This window comes from Mya arenaria, chromosome 6 (genome assembly GCF_026914265.1).
Source record: "Mya arenaria isolate MELC-2E11 chromosome 6, ASM2691426v1".
NCBI lineage: Eukaryota > Metazoa > Mollusca > Bivalvia > Myida > Myidae > Mya > Mya arenaria.
Window position 1 is genome coordinate 80,465,548 of NC_069127.1, and position 22,864 is coordinate 80,488,411.

The 22,864-nt window shown below is 40.0% G+C and overlaps 1 protein-coding gene across 1 annotated transcript; it reads right to left on the reverse strand.

The window, feature by feature from the left end:
• Positions 1–5,719: 5,719 nt before the first annotated feature.
• LOC128238909 (DBH-like monooxygenase protein 2 homolog) lies at positions 5,720–22,864 on the reverse strand. The gene is made up of 12 exons (XM_052955222.1): positions 22,788–22,864; positions 21,718–21,913; positions 16,577–16,706; positions 16,039–16,137; positions 15,721–15,912; positions 14,754–14,923; positions 14,383–14,635; positions 14,095–14,194; positions 11,012–11,169; positions 10,725–10,773; positions 8,524–8,639; positions 5,720–6,452 (listed from the first exon to the last, which is right to left on the reverse strand). Coding segments are annotated over exons 1-12 (1,689 nt in total). The 5' UTR covers positions 22,790–22,864; the 3' UTR covers positions 5,720–6,228.

Below are 22,864 nucleotides of genomic sequence, written 5' to 3' on the forward strand. Positions count from 1 at the left end.
TGTACAGACTAAGTCACTTGAGACACAGTAAGAGTTACCTGCATAATACCTTCTTTGTGTATGTTACCTATACGCATTCGCCAATCTAATCTGCTGTACTATAACTATATGTGTTCTGCGTTTTATATCAAGGACCAGAAATTGATTATTATTGAAAATAGCCAATATTACAGACACCAAAGCATTGTCCGATATATAGCATTACAATATGTAACATAAACAAATAGTTTTTAAAACAAATTCAACCGTTTATCAAGGCAATTAAAAGTAGTTTATTGTACTCTTTTATTAACAACGTCTCCTACCATATAAGCAAAATGAAAAATAAGTAAAAATAGAGTCGCCGCCTTCTGGCTGGCGACTAATAAGTTCAATAGTTTCAGCGACTGTTTCCTTGATATATAAGGGTAGGAACCATAGGCGGGTCCAGGGGGGGGGGGCGGACCCGGCGCGCGTCCCCCCCCCTAAAATTTTCCAAGTATATGTATAAATTATTAATATCGTTCCATCATTGTAGATAGCTTTTAAGGTTATGATTTGCTCCACACAAAAGATAGATCTCGATTTACCGTGGTTGTATCGAACATCTATTTGGCCACATTGGACTCTTACGAAACATAATTGGTCCGAGACGTTGTGGAACGCTCTTATCGATTAAATTATCTATTATGACGAGTTCAGTAGAATGTGTTAGCGTTTGGCTATCATCCGTTTTTACGGCTATACGCAGGAAGTAAAACGCCGTTCAATCGGACACATGCGTCTGTTTCACTTTTCGGATCGTTCGTCATAATGACTAAATACAATGTACAGAATAGCACCCAGCAGACTACGTTCTGTGCAAACATTTTTTTTATTTGTCTTCACATTTTTATGACTTTAGAAGTATTTTAAAGTTTATTACTATAAGCGACTGGCTTATGCTAAACAAATCTGTTCGAAAGATTGATATGGCGGGAGTGTCAAACAGCTTTGAATCATATCAGACGCCTAGTAGCTTGTCATCTCATATGGATCCAAGCTGTTTCCATATTAATTATATCATCAGCCGGAAAGGAGTTAATATTTCACCTTCTCTGAATATATTCGCAGAAGTCAGTATAAAGCGACTTAAAACAATAAACTAGAAATGAATGGCAGTAAATTTAGAATAAGATCAGACGCTGCTTTGGATGTACGGCATATGCTCTGACTCTGCACTGTTAACAACTCAAAATAACCACATGCCGTCAACATTGATAAGTTAAGATCCTGCTCAGATCAGACGACACGTAACGTAGAATACTTAATCGGACAAAAACATTGTCCTACTGTAGTGCAATGCTAACATCATCATCATCATCATCATTAATCGCCAAGTAAGATATCAATTTTACCGAGTGCAAAAGTCAGAGGTGTCTTTAGATCATAAGACATAAATAAAAGTCTCCACGACAGTTCATGCAAATCTATGTGGATTGCTTGAATTAATGCATTAAATAAAAATTGACATGAGGAGAGTTTCAAACTACCCATAACATATTTGCCGAGCGTCTAAAACTTTACAAAACAGGACTTTTAAAATTTAAACTTTATAAATACAGCGTACATCTGGATCTACAACCTTTTATAATGATACTTTCTCGGGGGTGTTGATAAAATGATAATAAAATGAATCTGATAAAATGAAAACAATTATTATATTCCGGGCAAATGGCATATTGAGCGCATGTAAATGAAGTATCGGATGGATTAATCTTTAATGCTGAGTTAAGATCCATTGTTGACAGGTAGAGAAAAATAAATAACCTTTGTTAATGATCCGTGCCAACTTCGGGCGCACGAACTCAAATATACAACGATACTCAAGAAATAAAAAAAAATCAATAAAAATCACGGCCATCACGAATTCCTTCAGCGCCTTACGTTTCATTACAATTGACAATTTATAGGGCAGGCTTACCTTACAACTATAAACAAATTAAATTATATTGAACAAAACTAGCTGACTTAAACAATAACCATAAACTCAAACACATATACACATGTAGAGGGAACACAGAAACGATACAGTGACCGGCACCGTAAGCGCAAACACGAGCGGATTCACGCAGCGAACGAAATACAACAGCCTAGTGTATATAGAAAATTTATTGTATTACATATTGTAACCAGATACAATATATTCCAAAACTACAGCCAAAAATTACCGAGCCCAATAAATAAAATGTTCACCTCCGGAGTTATGCGATGAACCGTGGCGTAGGTGTAAAAGCGATGGGGCCTTTGCGGTGTCCTGAGAGACAATTAAAGCAAGCGTTCAAGTAAGGGCAGTTCCCAGTGGCGGGTCCAGGTTTCTCAGTTAGGGGTGGGGGGGGGGGGGGGGGGGGGCGTAACTTCTGAAATTGACTTCTGTTAGCCGCTATGGCCCCCATGTGTTTTCATGGTAATTCAGGGGGTCGGACTCCTTCGCGACGGCCTCAAGCTCTTAAACTATTGCATGTGTTTACTATGGAACGCCGGGGCTCAATGCTTCTTGCGAAATGCGTTATGCAAATGCTATATATAGAACAATAGTTTCGCCCAAATATGAATTCGAGAACGTCTATTATATTACACTGTAAATTACTAGATTACATGTTTTTGTTCAGAATCCGGAGTCCTCCTTGTGAAAAAAACTGGTAACTGTTCTTTGCCCTCTTATTTGAAATTTTCCGCGCTTTGGACTTGGAGGATCAGCCATATTCTTTACTATTTGGAACACCTCGGCAAAATAATTTGACCGGTGAGCAGAAAGTGAATTAAAAGCTCGCAAGGTAATTTTAGCAATTTCTCCGTACGGTCGATTGAGTTTTTAACGATGCTACCTCTCACAAAGTAAGTCTGGGCGGTGGCAGTCGGTAAATAAGAAAACGCACTTGTTATTAAATCATTTAGAAATCTTATATTCATTTAAATAATTATAAAAGGTTGTAGATCCAGATGTACGCTATATTTATAAAGTTTAAATTTTAAAAGTCCTGTTTTGTAAAGTTTTAGACGCTCGGCAAATATGTTAAGGGTAGTTTGAAACTCTCCTCATGTCAAGTTTTATTTAATGCATTAATTCAAGCAATCCACATAGATTTGCATGAACTGTCGTGGAGACTTTTATTTATGTCTTATGATCTAAAGACACCTCTGACTTTTGCACTCGGTAAAATTGATATCTTACTTGGCGATTAATGAGGATGATGATGATGATGTTAGCATTGCACTACAGTAGGACAATGTTTTTGTCCGATTAAGTATTCTACGTTACGTGTCGTCTGATCTGAGCAGGGTCTTAACTTATCAATGTTGACGGCATGTGGTTATTTTGAGTTGTTAACAGTGCAGAGTCAGAGCATATGCCGTACATCCAAAGCAGCGTCTGATCTTATTCTAAATTTACTGCCATTCATTTCTAGTTTATTGTTTTAAGTCGCTTTATACTGACTTCTGCGAATATATTCAGAGAAGGTGAAATATTAACTCCTTTCCGGCTGATGATATAATTAATATGGAAACAGCTTGGATCCATATAAGATGACAAGCTACTAGGCGTCTGATATGATTCAAAGCTGTTTGACACTCCCGCCATATCAATCTTTCGAACAGATTTGTTAAGCATAAGCCAGTCGCTTATAGTAATAAACTTTAAAATACTTCTAAAGTCATAAAAATGTGAAGACAAATAAAAAAAAATGTTTGCACAGAACGTAGTCTGCTGGGTGCTATTCTGTACATTGTATTTAGTCATTATGACGAACGATCCGAAAAGTGAAACAGACGCATGTGTCCGATTGAACGGCGTTTTACTTCCTGCGTATAGCCGTAAAAACGGATGATAGCCAAACGCTAACACATTCTACTGAACTCGTCATAATAGATAATTTAATCGATAAGAGCGTTCCACAACGTCTCGGACCAATTATGTTTCGTAAGAGTCCAATGTGGCCAAATAGATGTTCGATACAACCACGGTAAATCGAGATCTATTTTTTGTGTGGAGCAAATCATAACCTTAAAAGCTATCTACAATGATGGAACGATATTAATAATTTATACATATACTTGGAAAATTTTAGGGGGGGGGACGCGCGCCGGGTCCGCCCCCCCCCCCTGGACCCGCCTATGGTTCCTACCCTTATATATCAAGGAAACAGTCGCTGAAACTATTGAACTTATTAGTCGCCAGCCAGAAGGCGGCGACTCTATTTTTACTTATTTTTTCATTTTGCTTATATGGTAGGAGACGTTGTTAATAAAAGAGTACAATAAACTACTTTTAATTGCCTTGATAAACGGTTGAATTTGTTTTAAAAACTATTTGTTTATGTTACATATTGTAATGCTATATATCGGACAATGCTTTGGTGTCTGTAATATTGGCTATTTTCAATAATAATCAATTTCTGGTCCTTGATATAAAACGCAGAACACATATAGTTATAGTACAGCAGATTAGATTGGCGAATGCGTATAGGTAACATACACAAAGAAGGTATTATGCAGGTAACTCTTACTGTGTCTCAAGTGACTTAGTCTGTACATTAAAAATGTAATTTTAATTTTAATTAAAAACCTCGACATTGAAGCACGTGATTACGTGATTAAAATGTATGCAAAGTTTTCCGGCGACATTCAGATGTCTTGCATCAACTTTCTCTCGTATATACATGTACTGATATGCGTCTGGTCTGTACCTTTTGTTTGGTGTTGTAGGATTTTATCTAGAGATAAAGCTGGCCATGGTTTAGGTGAGGAAAGTTTCTACTATTAATTTATTGTGGCTAGGAAGCAGTCATTGTAACTCTTAAAGTTATACGATGAACGGCTTCTGGTCTGGACCTCTTGTTTGGCGCCATAGGTTTTTATCTGCAAGTGGCACAGAGAGAGATGTTGAAATTATTAAGGCTTAGAGAAAGTAGTATTTGAGATTTTATTAAGTGTTTGAAGTCTGTGGGGTTTTGAGATCACATTAGACAGCTAGCTACAATGATGAGCGTCCATTGATGCATTTTTACTATTTTGACATTGCTTATGTATTACCCCTGTACTGTAAAGAGACTCGTTGACTAAAGGTGTCCGTACTCTAAGGTGAAGTACGGTAAATACATTCAGAAATCCAATTCTAATATTGTCTAAACTTTACGTACATACATCTCGTAACAAATGCTTTTCGAACCCAAAACATATTTTTTTCAGGGAAAAATAGGTTAGGGTCGGCGGGAAAAAATAGGGTCGGTCGGGTAACCTGAAACAGCCCTATTTTTTATTTGGCCTTAGTACATTTATCGTAGGAATAATTTTGTAACACAGGTCTGTGATAAAATATATCTATCTATCTTAATCTTTTGAAGCATTCAGCATCTTTAAAGCGGAAATTACACCTTAGGTTCCATTTAACCACCATTGACATGCTTGATGGTGAACAGTTCGGAAAGTGTGGGGTTGTTTTATAAATATAAAGCGTAGTCGGTGCCTTCTCGTGTTTCCTTTATTGCAATAGTCTGGGCTTTGATGGTTTCAAATCTCGGTGCAACTGATGGGCAATATCGTACTCGAGGTTCATACAGATGAACCGTGTCGAAATAAAAGCTAGCTGAACACTGCCAGCTTGATGCTTGAAATAGGAAATCATGTTTTGTATCTTTTATTACTTATATAGTTCTATACAATACGAATTGTCACGCGATTTTTTTATATATTACGAGTAAGTCTGGTACAGTATCCCTGTACATAATTGAAACGTTATGACAATTATATATATCCAATTACAACGTTTGTATGAGTATCTTAATTTGCATTCAGATGCATTAAAACACATAAACATTGACTTGGTCGAATACTAATTACTTGTAAAAATGCACGGCCGAATTCGAGGTTTACACCCTCTTCATTTTTTTCTTAATAATGTAAAATGTATTTAACTCTTTTCGACCTAAAGAAACCCCCCAGTTTTAAAACAGTATTGAAAGTAGTATGTGGATAGTATTTAAATATTTCTGCAGCCGATGGGTTTACTATAAAGATATGTGCATTAGGTAAAAATGATGTGTGTTCCTCTTTGGAGAGTATTCACACCTAACAGCTGTTGATAAATCATTGGTTATTAACAATTGTTCGACAAAACATGCCCCGTTCTAGTTCTATATTTTCAATAATGTGCCACAGAAACTAATTTAATGGTTATTGTAATTTGTTAATTGGACAGTTGAAACAGTTTTAAATGTAGTGCGCAACAACGGCCGTCAGAAAAACCGCTGCAGACGTCACATAAGTAGACTTGGCGACGTTGGCGTCAATCTGGCCCCCTCCAAAAGGGCATTTGTTCCTCTCGATCTCTGACCTACAGCTGTCCAACCGCATATAGAACTCCAGGATGGGAGATTTGGTGTTAGCATCTTTCATTGAAGATGCGTACTCTAGTGCGGTCTGCCTTCCAGAACCTGAAATGCAGTAAAAGGGAGATACACATCATAGTTAAACCACTAACATGTCTGTTACAGGTAAACCATGTAGTTAGTGTGTGCTTCACAAATTACTAACATGCCAGTTTTAGATAAACCATGCAGTTAGTGTTCGCTTCACCTATCACTAACATAGTATTTTTCAAATCTAAATCAGGCTGCAACTAATACAAAATGCGAATATCCTCTAAAATATTGTTAGAATGTCATAAAACCAAATAACACATGTTTGTGCTCTAACCGTTTGGAAAATCTAACTTTAAATGAACTGCTAAATGAAGTTCTTATTGCATTTTAGACATTTATTTTGATACCCATATAAGTTTCAAAAAAATGTCAAAAAGCTTACGGAAAAAAATATTTTCAGAAATATACATGACATTAAAGCATAGCAGTTCTTTTGCAGAAACGTTGGGGGGAGAAATTTCGACAAAATGCACATAAAATAAATTGTTTTGTATTTGTAACAAATAATGTTTATGAAAGTGTTCAATTATCAAAAACTTACAGTAAACTCATACCTTAGTCGAATACCACCGGGGAAAAACGTTTTGCGTGTATATTTATTTATTTATATATAAACGGGGGGAAAATCCCCCTCCTGACAGGGGGCAAATTCGCCACCGACGGTGATTTTACCCCCTCTGTAATGGCGTTTATATGGAACTTATTTGTTCCATTCGGTAAAATGGCGATACCGGGTAAATCTCGTCATAAAAATGTGACATAGAACACCACTATAGTTCTATAACTGACTAGGGCATCCGTGCTTTGAATACGTTAAAGGCCTAGTTTAAGGAATGTTTGGCATGATAATCCCCTGCTGTGCATCTTCTGCTAATTGCACTGCTGTCACAGTAGGGGCCAATTTCCTGTATATTGGTTTAGGGCCATTTAGGGTCCAATATTATACTGAAACCTCCAAAACTGCACAGCAGGATACTCAGATTGGAGATCTGATAAGAAGGCACCAGCAATTAGATTAAGATCAATACACACAGGTTGTGTACTATACACCGATTTGGAGGGGGTCACTTATAGGAGGCTTAAACTAGGCCTTTAAAGACAATTCATATGTTGCTACAAGAGAAAAGATTGCCCTTATGATAAGCTGTATTTTTGCAATCACTGATTTTCATTTAAAAGCCCTATGAGTTGTTTTCCAGAATTCTTTAATTTGTCAATTAATTGGGGCCCCATGAATTGTGCCGTTATGATGATCATTGAACGTATGCATTTAATAGTGAAAACTATGTATACACTGTTTTCAATAGTTACAAAAGAACAACTAATCTCCCACATTGATATTTACAGCAACCATACCTGACAACCAATCTCCCACATTTGCGCAACCAATCTCCAACATTGGCACTACCAGTCTCTAACATTGGCACAACCAGTCTCCCACATTGGCATAACCAGTCTCCCACATTGGCACATACAGCAACCATACCTGACAACCGATATCCCACATTGGCACAACCTGTCTCCCACTTTAGCACAAACAGCAACCATACCTGACAACCGATCTCCCACATTGGCACAACCAGTCTCCCACATTAGCACAAACAGCAACCATACCTGACAAACAGTCTCACACATTCGCACAACCAGTCTCCCACAATGGCACAAACAGCAACCATACCTGACAAACAGTCTCACACATTCGCACAACCAGTCTTCCACACTGGCACAAACAGCAACCATACCTGACAAACAGTCTTCCACATTGGCACAACCAGTCTCCCACATTGGCACAAACAGCAACCATACCTGACAAACAGTCTCCCACATTGGCACAAACAGCAACCATACCTGACAAACAGTCTCCCACATTGGCACAAACAGTCTCCCACATTGGCACAACCAGTCTCACACATTAGCAATAACAGCAACCATACCTGACAAACAGTCTCCCGCATTCGCACAGCCAGTCTCCCACATTGGCACATACAGCAACCATACCTGATAAACAGTCTCACACATTGGCACATACAACAACCAAAACCTCACAACAAGTCTCCAACATTGGCACATACAGCAACCATACCTGAGAAACAGGGGCTTTTGTCCGCCTCCATGGCAACAGTCTTACAAGTCTCCTTGCATTCAGAAAGGCTGCAGGCGTTCCAGACACGCGCACCGAATGCCGTCGATTCCTGCTGGCTGTAAGTTAATGCGTAAATTTTATCAATTTATCACAAATTACTAATTTGAAATTAGTAATAAGCATTATAATTCGGCTGTGCTAACATCAGTAGACTTCTTCAGCCTGGTTAACCTTTTGGTTTGGTTGATTAAATTTTCTGTCTTTATCCAAAAAATGCTATTAACCAATCTAATCATTAAAACAAGCCTTAAGGGCCTTCCACGGTGCAAAAGTCGTTTGAAAGACACAAATTGTTTAAAAAAAGTTTTGAGGTTCAATATTTTGCAGGCAAAATACACATCTCCGTTGCGACATTTGTAGCGGTACTTGTTGATCAGCAACTTTTTCAAAGGAATATTTTATCAGATTACTAATCATTTGCATATTTCTGGAAATGTTTTTATACCAAATGGATATGTTTGGTGTCAAAATAGTCAGTACTACCAAATGTATTGCAATTGGTAACAATGTATTGGGGATTTGTGGTGATTGCAGCTATTTTAAGAACGATATTTTCCGTTTTGAAACCAGTAAATGAATTGAATCCACTAGTTTTTTTTTATTATTTTATTGAACAAAAATATATTTCTTGTTTGAAAAAAATATCATCAAAAACTCTCAAGACATTGCTAATTTAGTAGTCCAAGTAGGCATATTGATCATAGTAATATTGTTGACAGACTTTTCCGAAAAAAATGCTTATGCTTTTTGGTCTAAAATCTGATAAAATTGTCTTTTCCAATTATTGGTCAACTCCATATTACACCAAAACATGTCACAAAATATGTGTTTTTTACTCCATAAAAAGATTGCATGTTCCTCGGAACGTAATTAAACATAAACTTTTGAAATGTGTTTTTTTTTGCCTTCCCCACCCACTTGTGCACTGTGGAAGGCCCATAAACTGTTGATAACCAATTTTTTTTACATATGGATGCAGCTTAACTTCATACAAATACGTAACGAGTACACAAATGATACCTGGATAAGGGTCAGCGATAATGCCCGGAATGGGGGTCAGCGATAATACCCGGATGGGGGTCAGCGATAATGCCCGGAATGGGGGTCAGCGATAATGCCCGGATATGGGTCAGCGATAATACCCGGATGGGGGTCAGCGATAATGCCCGGATATGGGTCAGCGATAATGCCCGGAATGGGGGTCAGCGATAATACCCGGATGGTCAGCGATAATGCCCGGATATGGGTCAGCGATAATACCCGGATGGGGTCAGCGATAATGCCCGGATATGGGTCAGCGATAATACCCGGATGGGGGTCAGCGATAATGCTCGGAATGGGGGTCAGCGATAATACCCGGATGGGGGTCAGCGATAATGCCCGGAATGGGGGTCAGCGATAATACCTGGATAGGGGTCAGCGATAATGCCCGGATATGGGTCAGCGATAATACCCGGGTCAGGGTCAGCGATAATGCCCTGAACGGGGGTCAGCGATAATACCTGTATAGGGGTCAGCGATAATGCCCTGATATGGGTCAGCGATAATACCCGTATAGGGGTCAGCGATAATACATGGAAAGGGGTCAGCGATAATACCTGGATAGTGGTGACTTCAAAGGGGTTCTCACATGGGTCACCATTGTCACAACCGATGTAAGCAAGTAAGTGACATTAATCTCTAAATACCTTTTTTGACAGAAAAGATATGAAAATATGTATTCGCTTATAAAGGACTATGTTATTTTTCTGCTTCCAAACGTGTGTTATATTTTAGATTTGCTTTTATTTTAATGATGCAATCATTGGCCAAAATAGCGTTGCATCGTTCTACAAAATTCCCTCAAGTTGAAATTTTGGCCAAGGATTGCATGATTCAAATACAAGCGATCCGAAATAATGAAATTAGCAATATTTTTTATATCTTTCCTGTCAAAAAATATTTTGAAACTAACGTCACTGACTTGTTTGTTCACATCGGTTGTGACCCGTGTGCGGACCCCTTTTTAAGTTACGTGATTCATCACCCTGTTAATGACAGTTAACTCAATGAGTATTTAATATTACGAATACAAACATGCTGCTTATAGGAATAGTATTCTACATAGTTAAATCAAAGGTTTTGAAATAAAATGAAAATACCAGTCAATGGCTACACAGTTGTCATGTTTACCGGTCTGTATACACTGAGCTGCAATTACAAATTAAGGTTACTGGAATTATAAATCATAACATGTATACATGCAGTATGGTATAATCATAGTTCAAGACTGAATCATCCATTGATGTAATCGTAATAATAGAGAGGATGTTTTTGTAGAATCAAGTTGATGCAATAAAATGACGCACTTTTTAACAGCTATTTCGAGAAATTGGAGAACGTAATGACGTAACATGAGTTCATTTTTTACTCAAACAAGCTTATTTACTAGCGGTCAGTGCTTCCTTGGGATAGTACAGCAGGAAACTGTAACACATCTCGTCATTGGTTGATTCTCCGGAATACGTCATTTCCGTTTTAGACATAGTGTTATACGTGCATGTGACGTTTAGCTCGTGACCTCGACGTACCGTCACTGGATCAAATCTGAAACATATGTGTTGCGAAGCATAAACAAACCCTATCATATCTCATGAATTAGATGGCTTAATACTTTAATTAATATCTTTTGTTTGCAATCAAATTCATTAATTGGAATCCAAATTCTATTTGGAAACGTTTTGAAAGGATTTGCCAGATGCAAACCCCTCCTGGATCCGCAGTGGCCAGCAGCATGTGCCGGATGCGCACCCCTACTGATTTCGCCATTGACCAGCAGTATGTGACGGATGTACACCCGTACCGATTTCGCCAGTGGCCAGCAGTATTTGCCAGTGGTCAAAAGCATGTGTAAGATGAGCACCCTTATTCGATCCGTTAGTGTTAAGCAGCATGTGCCGGATGCGCACCCCTACCGATTTCGCCAGGGGCCAGCAGTATTTGTCGGATGCGCACCCCTACCAATTTTGCCAGTACCCAGCAGTATTTGCCGGATGTGCACCCTTCCTGTTTTCCAGTGGTCAGAACTATGTGCCGTATGCACATCCCTAATAGTTTCGCCAGTGGTTTTCTGTCGTATGTGTATCCCTCTTGGATTCGCCAGTGGCCAGCAGTATTTGGCGGGTGTAAACCCCTCCTGGTGTCGCTAGTGGTCAGCAGCATGTGTAGGTTGGGCACCCTTCCTGAATTTGCCTGTAACCAGGACCATTTAACCGATGCGCACCCCTACTGGTTTCGCCATCGCTCAGTATCATATGCCGTATGCGCATCCCTACTAGTTTCGTCAGAGGTCATCTGTCTTATGTGCATCCCTCCTGGATTTGTCAGTGGCCAAGGCCATGTGCCGGACACATCCCCCCTCCTAGTTTCACCAGTAGTCAGCAGAAAGCGTTGTATCTCTCTCCTGGATTCGCCATGGGTCAGCAGTTTGTGCCGGATACGCACCCTCCTGGATCAGCGATTGGTCAGAAGCTTGTGATCCGTGAGTGATCAGAAGCATGATGTTCAGATGTGTAACCCTACTGGATCCGCAGTGGCCAACAGCTTGCATACTTGTACATGTTTATAGATTAGTTATTAACGCGGACGTTTACATGTGGAAAAAGAGAGTTTGTAAAATGCCAATGTTCGTGTACGCATGGACTACTTTTTGACCTGGATGCTTCGTTGGCATAGTAAGTGTACGATTTACTATTGTAATGTGCAAAATGTGCGTTCCACGTTACACAGAGTAAACTAGTGGACAGTGTTTATATTGTATCACATTTACCTACGGAAGTGCCGTTATATCGACACGTGTAAAAGGACAACGTTCTTTAACACAGAAGCAGAAGAACACAAGTACATGTACTTTAACCTGCACATAGAAGCAGAAGAATATAGGGTTAGGGTTAAAGAATACACGTTCTTTAACGTGTACACAGAAGCAGAATAATACACGTTCTTTAACGTGTACACAGAAGCAGAATAATACACGTTCTTTAACGTGTACACAGAAGCAGAATAATACACGTTCTTTAACTTGTATATAGAAGCAGAATAATACACGTTCTTTAACGTGTACACAGAAGCAGAATAATACACGTTCTTTAACGTGTACACAGAAGCAGACGAATACACGTTCTTTAACGTGTACACAGAAGCAGAATAATACACGTTATTTAACTTGTATATAGAAGCAGAATAATACACGTTCTTTAACGTGTACACAGAAGCAGAATAATACACGTTCTTTAACGTGTACACAGAAGCAGAATAATACACGTTCTTTAACTTGTATATAGAAGCAGAATAATACACGTTCTTTAACGTGTACACAGAAGCAGAATAATACACGTTCTTTAACGTGTACACAGAAGCAGAATAATACACGTTCTTTAACGTGTACACAGAAGCAGAATAATACACGTTCTTTAACGTGTACACAGAAGCAGAATAATACACGTTCTTTAACGTGTACACAGAAGCAGAATAATACACGTTCTTTAACGTGTACACAGAAGCAGAATAATACACGTTCTTTAACGTGTACACAGAAGCAGAATAATACACGTTCTTTAACGTGTACACAGAAGCAGAAGAATACACGTTCTTTAACGTGTACACAGAAGCAGAAGAATACACGTTCTTTAACTTGTACACAGAAGCAGAATAATACACGTTCTTTAACGTGTACACAGAAGCAGAATAATACACGTTCTTTAACGTGTACACAGAAGCAGAAGAATACACGTTCTTTAACTTGTACACAGAAGCAGAATAATACACGTTCTTTAACTTGTATATAGAAGCAGAATAATACACGTTCTTTAACGTGTACACAGAAGCAGAAGAATACACGTTCTTTAACGTGTACACAGAAGCAGAAGAATACACGTTCTTTAACTTGTACACAGAAGCAGAAGAATACACGTTCTTTAACTTGTACACAGAAGCAGAACAATACACGTTCTTTAACGTGTACACAGAAGCAGAAGAATACACGTTCTTTAACTTGTACACAGAAGCAGAAGAATACAAGTTCTTTAACTTGTATACAGAAGCAGAATAATACACGTTCTTTGACTTGTACATAGAAGCAGAATAATACACGTTCTTTAACGTGTACACAGAAGCAGAAGAATACACGTTCTTTAACTTGTACACAGAAGCAAAAGAATACAAGTTCTTTAACTTGTACACAGAAGCAGAAGAATACACGTTCTTTTCGCACCCTTTCTAGTGTATTCCATAAATAGAAAAACAAACCTTGCAGCAGTAGTTTTGGTAATTAATACATGAATGATGTCCATTCTTAGTCATTCATTTTAAATAATTATAGTTAGTGTCATTTTGATACAACGTAAAAGTTGAATCGCCAAAAGTATATGTTTTTGTTTAATTTGATCTCCCTTTGTAACAAAATTTTAACGTCATAAACACATTTGGAACGATACTAGAATTGAATAACTGAATCAAAATGTCGGTACGTACATGTAGAAGATCGGCGCGTTGAAGTCGTATGTTGGATCCCGGGCAAGGTCGGTTAGGGTACCGGTCGCCGGGTCATACACCTGCGACAAAATGGCCGCGCCTGCACCCGTAGAAACAATACATTAATGTTTTTGTCCGTACATCCAATGTCGTACTGGATTTGGGCTTCGGCTTGATAGCTCTAACTTGGATTTACTTTAAGTAGGGCATGGTTTGTATTCAAATAAAAAATAATCTCTGTATGACAATTATGTCTTCATTATTTACCAAGTGCTTAACATTTAGTACCTAAGAGATGCATATGGTTAAACGCCCCCGCAATCTTAAATTCATTGTAGTTCTCTTCATAGATCCGTTCTGCGCATGCACCGGAACAATGCCCTGTAGCTGTGTATGCGGGATTTCGGGGCGGAAGTTGGAGGACGTTCTGACCAATCGTGAAGATGCCCGCATTGTTCGGCCGTTTGTTAGGAGTCAGGGACAATATGAACCCGGAATTGTCTACGTAGCTGTCAAATAGCAGCTGGTTGTCCCAGTGAATCTGTAATAAAAAATGAACGTGGAAATACGTTACATGGTACATAGACAGCAAGGCGTTATTCCTGTGTTATGTGAACGATAGGGTACCGACGAAGTGATTTGAAACAGCCATAACTCACCTCAAACAGGACCTGTGTATACCCGCCAATGCCGACAGCGAATCCGATTTCGTCGGGCAGGCAGAGCCCAAGGGAGCCAACAGCCCAGATGGCTATAATGTCCTCACATCCGAGCTGGTCGCCCATGAAGCACTGGTAAGGGGCAGCCTTGTGTTTGTCCGTGGTTCGGGCTGGACATGTGAGATAAAATATTTAATTAAGTAAGAGAACATTCATGATACAGAACGTTTACGGTTACTAGAACTATGTTTTCTATGTAGCCGGTGCCTTCTTCTATCTTCGATCGTACTTAAAACTGATATCTCCTTTGGTATGATACTTCTCTATAGTATTGATAGTAGTCGTAGTCGTAGTAGCAGTAGCAATGACAGCAGCAGCAGTAGTCGTAGTAGAAGTAGTGATAGTAGCAGCAGTAGTCGCAGCAGCAGCAGCAGTCGCAGCATTAGTATTAGCAGCAGCAGTAGTAGTATCAGTAGTAGTAGTAGTAGTAGTAGTAGTAGTAGTAGTAGTAGTAGCAGTAGCAGTAGCAGTAGCAGTATCAGTAGCAGCAGCAGCAGCAGAAGCAGGAGTAGGAGTAGTATCAGTAGTAGTAGTAGTAGTAGTAGTAGTAGTAGTAGTAGTAGTAGTAGTAGTAGTAGTAGCGGCAGCGGCAGCGGCAGCGGCAGCAGCAGTAGCAGTAGCAGTAGTCTTAGCAGTAGCAGCAGCAGTGGCGGTGGTGGTGGTGGTGGTAGTAATGATGGTAGTGGTGGTGGTGGTAGTAGTACTAGTAGCAGCAGCAGTATTAGTATTAGTAGAAGTAATAATAGTTGTAACAAAAACAGAAGAAGTAGCAGTAGCAGCAGAAGCAGTTAAGCAGTTGCTGGAGCAGCAGCAAAATCAGAAGTAGAAGAAGGAAAAGCAGTAGCAGAAGCAAAAGCAGAAACAAAATCAGAAGTAGAAGTATAAAATCTTGTGCAATGATACGCACCATCCGGGCTACATCCCCTGATGATCATGTGATGGGCCACAGTCGGGTTGACGATGTTCGGGATGGCCGCTATGAGGTGATTGGCACCAGAGGTCGCCGATTCTGGTAAGTCAAACGCTTGGCACATGTAAGTCGTCTTCTGACCCGGAACATGGGTTCCCGGAGCGAACGCTATGCTAATGTTAAATACATCTGAAATGCAGGGAATATCAATTGTGAAGTTGGTGATTGGATGTACAGAAATAATGAGCAGGCATTCGTTTGCATGTTTCCATTCAAACGTTGTGAAATCCAATTATAGATCATTAAACAAAGCACCTTGTTGTCTGATGGCGTCACACTCGAATCCCTGATGATCACAGTCAAGGAACGCGTTCTTGTCCGCACAGATCGGGCTGTCAAGGGGCTCACAGATGCCTACAATGATCATAGGTTATATGTCAGATGTAATGCTGATAAACGTCATCGAATCAATGTTTTCGATACAAATATGTATATGTAATCTATTTAGTTTGCATATACATGTATATAACAGTCAAAGAAACCTTATTATCTCCAATGGTCAAAAGATTTATCAATGGCTTTACTTCAGAGTTGCCTTTATGTAATATTAATACATGCAACTACATTTGTAATATGGAGGGCTTTATTATACGTGTTCGTGAGTGTACTACTTGTTCTCTCTTTCGCCTTCTTGTTGAGGAAACAATCGCGCTCGTTTAACGAAACCGAGAACAGTCATTCATCTCACTTTACTACGTGCACGTTTTCTTGATGACCACGCAGGAAGGAGTGTCGGGCACAGTACAAATGATATAATCATAACCCATATCAACCAAGCGCGACCGGAACTAACCTGGATGCGAGGATGCAGCCTTGGAAGGTTCGGTGCCAATTGTCCACGTGCATTCCGGGTCCCCGAGCTCCTCTCCGTTCGTTCGTCCATCTCCATCCGAGTCCTTGTTGCAGATGGTCTCGTTCCAGACCTGGCAACCGGATGTTAAGTAAGTACAGTGTGTGTGTGTGTGTGTGTGCGTGCGTGCGTGCGTGCGTGCGTGCGTGCGTGCGTGCGTGCGTGTGTGTTTCGTAGGGGTGGGTAATCTTGACACACAGTACCAAGTCTTGCAGATTGGGTTTTTAAAGTCCCATACAAAATATTATGCACTAGTCAATTGTAACCACGCCCCCCCCCCCCCCCCAGGTTCGGGGGTTTACCGGGGATAGCCGGGGAAATGGGTCGTATTTATACCTTCCAGGTGGCCCCGCAGTGCCGGGTAAATGCGGTGGTTTTGTCTTCGCGCCAAATATAGCGGGGAATGGTCCTTACCTATGGTCCCTGGGGTGCGGGGGGGGGCAGTTGGCGGGGATTTAACCAGCAGTTCGTCTCCGCAGAGCGGGGTTTTTACCCGGGCTTGGCTGGACCGAAAGTCAAAGTCCCCGCTATTCCCCGGACCTGGGGGAGCCGTGGTTACAATTGACTGGTGCATTACTATGAAAACAACAGTGGCAAACTCAGTAGTCAAAACAGTTACAACTGACCTCGTCTTTAAGCACAAAGTTCAAGCATGGCCCGGATTTACCTCCACTGATACACACACAGAATAAAAAAAACAAACAACAATGACATTTTACATTTTAATTTATTACAAATCAAAATAGCATACAACCCATCGTGAACTGATCGATCCTGGCATATCGTGTGCGACTTTGCGTGATGTATGTCTTGTTCATACCTGCTCAACCCACACCACCAGTACCCTCGGTGCTAACAGTAAATGGAGGTGTGCGTCTTCTGACGATGGAGCGATACGTGAATTTGATATTGCTTGAGGTATGTGTTGTCAGTGTTTATTTCATACATTTTTTCAAGAATGGATACTGTATTGCCAAGATTCTTTGTTCAATGTAAGGTGGAAGTACGAGCTCGTTGTTAATTAAAGCTGCACTCTCACAGATATACCATTTTTACAACTTTTTTTATTTTTTTGTCTTAGAAAGAGCAATTTTTGCGTAAATATCTGCAAACCAATGATATATTATTGCTGACAAAATATTCAGATCGTAGATTTTCATATTTCCGTTCGAAAATTAATGTTTACTAACGGTTTAAGAAAAATGCATTAAACATCAATTTTTAACTTAAATATAAAAATCTGCGATCTAATATTTTGTCAGCAGTCTTATATAACTGGTTTCCATTGATTTTCGCAAAAATTGGCTCGTTCTAAGACAAAATAAAAGTTGTCAAAACGTTCAAATTGTGAGAGTGCAGCTTTAAAAGTGAAAGTAGACCGCATTTCATATTATTTCAAGTGAAAGTATACCGCATTTTCATGTTATTTCAAGTGAAAGTAGACCGCATTTCCATGTTATTTCAAGTGAAAGTAGACCGCATTTTCATGTTTTTTCAAGTGAAAGTAGACCTCATTTTCATGTTATTTCAAGTGAAAGTAGACCTCATTTTTATGTTATTTCAAGTGAAAGTAGACCTCATTTTCAAGTTATTTCAAGTGAAAGTAGACCGCATTTTCATGTTATTTCAAGTGAAAGTAGACCTCATTTTCAAGTTATTTCATGTGAAAGTAAACCTCATTTTCAAGTTATTTCAAGTGAAAGTAGACCGCATTTTCATGTTATTTCAAGTGAAAGTAGACCTCATTTTCATTTTATTTCAAATCGTCAATGCAAAATCAGTTAAAAATTCCCAAAACAAAGTATGAAGGATTCTACTGTCGTAAATTAACTTTATCTGAACTATCGTAAATTAAGGCTCTTTAAAATTACAAAATTTAATGTGGGTCGGGAAGGCCTTAAATCAAAACTGTGACCATTCATTTGTCCTTGAGTTTTGAGGTTAAATATTTTTCAATATCGTTAGCTATATGGAGTTTAACAATTTATATATATTTCTAATCTTTTATCAGACTTTTTGTTGAAATTCCGTTTGCCTCATTTATATCTATAACGTATTGAGTATAATATTCTGTTGTAATCGGTATAATATAGCGTCGTTCCGAAGACGGTCATCGTCGGATACCCCCGATACCCCGATACACACTACGCTATACATCGTCGGATACCCCCGATACACACTACGCTATACATCGTCGGATACCCCCGATACACACTACGCTTTACATCGTCGGATACCCCCGAAACACACTACGCTTTGCATCCCCGATGCACACTACGCTATACATCGTCGGATACTGCCGATGCACACTACGCTATACATCGTCGGATACCCCCGACGCACACTACGCTATACATCGTCGGATACCCCCGACGCACACTACGCTATACATCGCCGGTTACCCCCGACGCACACTACGCTATACATCGTCGGATATCCCCGACGCACACTACGCTATACATCGTCGGATACCCCCGACGCACACTACGCTATACATCGTCGGATACCCCCGACGCACACTACGCTATACATCGTCGGATACCCCCGACACACACTACGCTACACATCGCCGGATACCCCCGATGCACACTACGCTACACATCGCCGGTTACCCCCGATGCACACTACGCTCCACATCGTCGGATACCCCCGATGCACACTACGCTACACATCGTCGGATACCCCCGATGCACACTACGCTTCACATCGTCGGATACCCCCGATACACACTACGCTTTACATCGTCGGATACCCCCGATGCACACTACGCTATGCTTCGTTGTGTACCGTGGGCATTCGGCTAAGAAAATCTCGTAATCATGAATAATTAATGAGGCAGTTTCATTGGTTCCGCAAAGTACCAGATGCTTAACGGTTGAAAATCTTTCAGGCGATTGCCGGTGTTGAACCGGGTCCGCCTTCTCAGTACAATAATATATGGCAGTTGTCAAGACCACACTGCCACGGAGGCTACTTACACTGTGATGTAATTGAACAATATTTGAGTGTAACTTGCGAATTCATTGGAAGAAGAGTTTTCTCTCCTGCCTCATGCATATTCATTAAAACGAGATTTTGTCAGTCAATTGTCCAACGGTATGTGTATGAAGTGAAACGGATAAAGTACCGTGGTTGCCGAATTGTAACGGAAAAAAGTACCGTGGTTGCCGTGGTTGCCGAAGTGTAACGGGAAAAAGTACCGTGGTTGCCGAAGTGTAACGGGAAAAAGTACCGTGGTTGCCGAAGTGTAACGGGAAAAAGTACCGTGGTTGCCGACGATTGAAGACGGTTTGTATCCGAACAACTCCTTCAACATCATTGACCTGCAAGTGCTAAAACATTCGAGAATATCACAATGCATGAAACATGTAGGCTTGTACAAGGTTGAACCACAAGCATACAATAACTTGACTTTTTGCAGATGTTGTGTTTTGGTTCTTCCATCCCACCTTTTGCCTTGTGGTGTTACATTAACGTTCCCATAACCCATTGGGCAACTTGAATACTAAATAGACTGTAATTGACAGTTTATTAAGGTTTGTACAGTTTTCACCGTCTCCTTGCCGACTTACTTAAAAGACAACTTAAAATTAAGCCTTAAATTTCAATTCGTCGTGGTATAAATCTCCAACGGAAAGTTTTTGATTCGGAGATTACAGCGCAAATCTTAACTTGTCCACCCATAATTTAGCACGAAATGCAGACATTTAAACATGTTTATTTCATTTTTCAACTTTTCATGGGACATTAAAGTGACTCGCTCATGTTTTAGGACCAAAAATTAGATTTCCCTGTAATGCATCTGAAACCACTTATTTTATTATTATTTTACTCTATGATATTGAAATTGCAGAAAAATACAGTTATAGCATAACAAAGTATTTTGGTTTAAGTGGGGTTCGAACCCACGCCGGTAAAGTCAAGAAAAAAAAAAGAAAACTGCCGACTAGTCGACACGGCCACCGGGACTTTATGAAATGCGGAAGATATGTTGACCTCTTAACGATACATTGATAATAAGTGATAATGTCAACCAAACAATCACGCAAAACCACAGCCGTAATTAATTTTAAATCGCGTTAAAAACGCGAATGAAAATTGTGGTCTTCAAAGACATATTTGAGTAAATATCAACATTTGTTGAAGGGTTACAGCTTTTGGCTTTTTTGATACTCCTGATTTGCGACACTTTATTTCGTAATAAAAAAGTGCATTTTACAAACCATGAGCGAGTCACTTTAAACGGCGACAAATTGAAATTAAAAGCTCAATTTGAAGTTGTGGCGTTTATGTTATAACGACAAGTATAACAATTCAGCTAAAATTGATACCTGACGCCGAACAATTTATCGTGCAAAATGTCAACTTGTTGGACCTATAATCTGGCGCGAAAAGTTGCAAAAAACTAGTTTTAATTTCTACCTTTCGTGCTAAATCATGGGTCGACAAGTTGACGTTTACGCGAAAATTTATCGAATCAAAAAATCTCTTTAACTTTTGTGGGAAATTCAGATCGCGTGAAGTTGAATTTTAAAGCCCAGTTTGAATTGGTCGTCGATCAGTCGATTTTGACAAAGGGTTCAGTAAGACATAAATTTCCCGATAGCATGACAAGCTTATGCACCAGTCAATCGTAAAAACGCCCCCCCCCCCCGGTCCGGGGAATAGCGGGGACTTTGACTTTCGGTCCAGCCAACCCCGGGTAAAATCCCCGCTATGCGGGGACGAACTAATGGTAAAATCCCCGCAAAATGTCCCCGCACCCCAGGTCCCCGCTATATTTTGCGCGAAGACAAAACCACCGCATTCACCCGGCACTGCGGGGACACGTGAAAGGTAAAAAGACGGCCCATTTCCCCGGCTATCCCCGGTATACCCCCGGACCTGGGGGGGGGGGGCGTGGTTACAATTGACTGGTTCATTATTTGTACAGACCAATGCCATGTGATTTCCACATAAATATACATGTACTTGAATAGAGTTTTTAGGTTTTACTGACGTCCATTTATTTTGAGTGACAGAACGATGAATAATGCAATATTTTTACGAAAAACTTCTATAAATAAAGTCAAATAAATAATTACGTAGTTATTGCTTTTGAAGTCTAATCCAAATAGGTTCCTTGGTGTGCCTCCTTCCGACGTCTGGTGCCCGACCCCGTCCCAAGTCCTCCTCATGTCACAGGGGTTTGGTACTCCCTTGCCATTAGGGATCCGATCCCGGAAAACCTCATAACTCGTTACTGCACATGCGCAATACGCGAGGATAATACAGCGGAACCTTCATAAACAACAAATGATTTGCATACATCAGTCACAGTCTGAGGCTTCTCAAATGTTACAGGGATATTCCATCCTCAGTCGTTGTAAAACTCTATAATACCATCAAAGTCAATTTTGATTATATATCTTTTGAACCCGATTTTTAGAATTACAATGTTTGCAATAACACTTATATAAGTCGACAAGATAGCTCAGCTTGTAGTCTTTTTATAGCTCATAATCCAGGATCAATGGTTAGAGCCCCACACTCATTCGTAATGCACTAGCTAATTGTAACCACGCCCCCCCCCCAGGTCCGGAGGTTTACCGGGGATAGCCGGGGAATGGGCCTTGTTTTTACCTTTCAGGTGGCCCCGCAGTGCCGGGTGAATGCGGTGGCTTTGTCTTCGCTTTAAATATAGCAGGGAATTGACCTTACCTAGGGTCCCTGGGGTGCGGGGGCATTTGGCGGGGATTTTACCATCTGTTCGTTCCCGCAGGGTGGGGATTTTAGCCGGGGTTGGCTGGACGGGAAGTCAAAGTCCCCGCTATTCCCCGGACCTGGGGGCCGTGGTTACAATTGACTGGTGCATAACAACACAGCACATCTTTATTGTATATGTTAAGATATTTCTTGCAATCATAATTTTTAAATGGAGATATCAAAAGATTTTTTTTGAATTCGATTTGTATTGCCTGTGAACAGAATTGTAAACAAATCACCATTCACCATGCACATTCACCATACAGAAGATATGCAAGAGCAAATAAATATCCGTGTGGCACTCTAGGATTAAAAAGATGTAGTTATGCAACATTGTTGTATTGATTGAGTGTGCTTTTTTATATCATTTTCAAGTTATTGTATCTATGAGACAAAAGTATCTACTTACATGTTAATTAATATCCTACGGATGCGCAGTCCAAGATTTTAAGTTTGATCTAGATATAAATACGCCGCACTTCAAGC

Bases quoted from the DNA above. Each gene is read 5' to 3' on its own strand.
- LOC128238909 (XM_052955222.1), bottom strand. The intron at 14,195-14,382 runs GTACTAAATGTT...CTACGGGTGCAG, and splicing joins TAACCATATGCATCTCTTAG to GCGCGGCCATTTTGTCGCAG. The intron at 10,774-11,011 runs GTAAATAAGCTT...TTGTAATTGCAG, and splicing joins CAAGGAAGCACTGACCGCTA to CTCAGTGTATACAGACCGGT.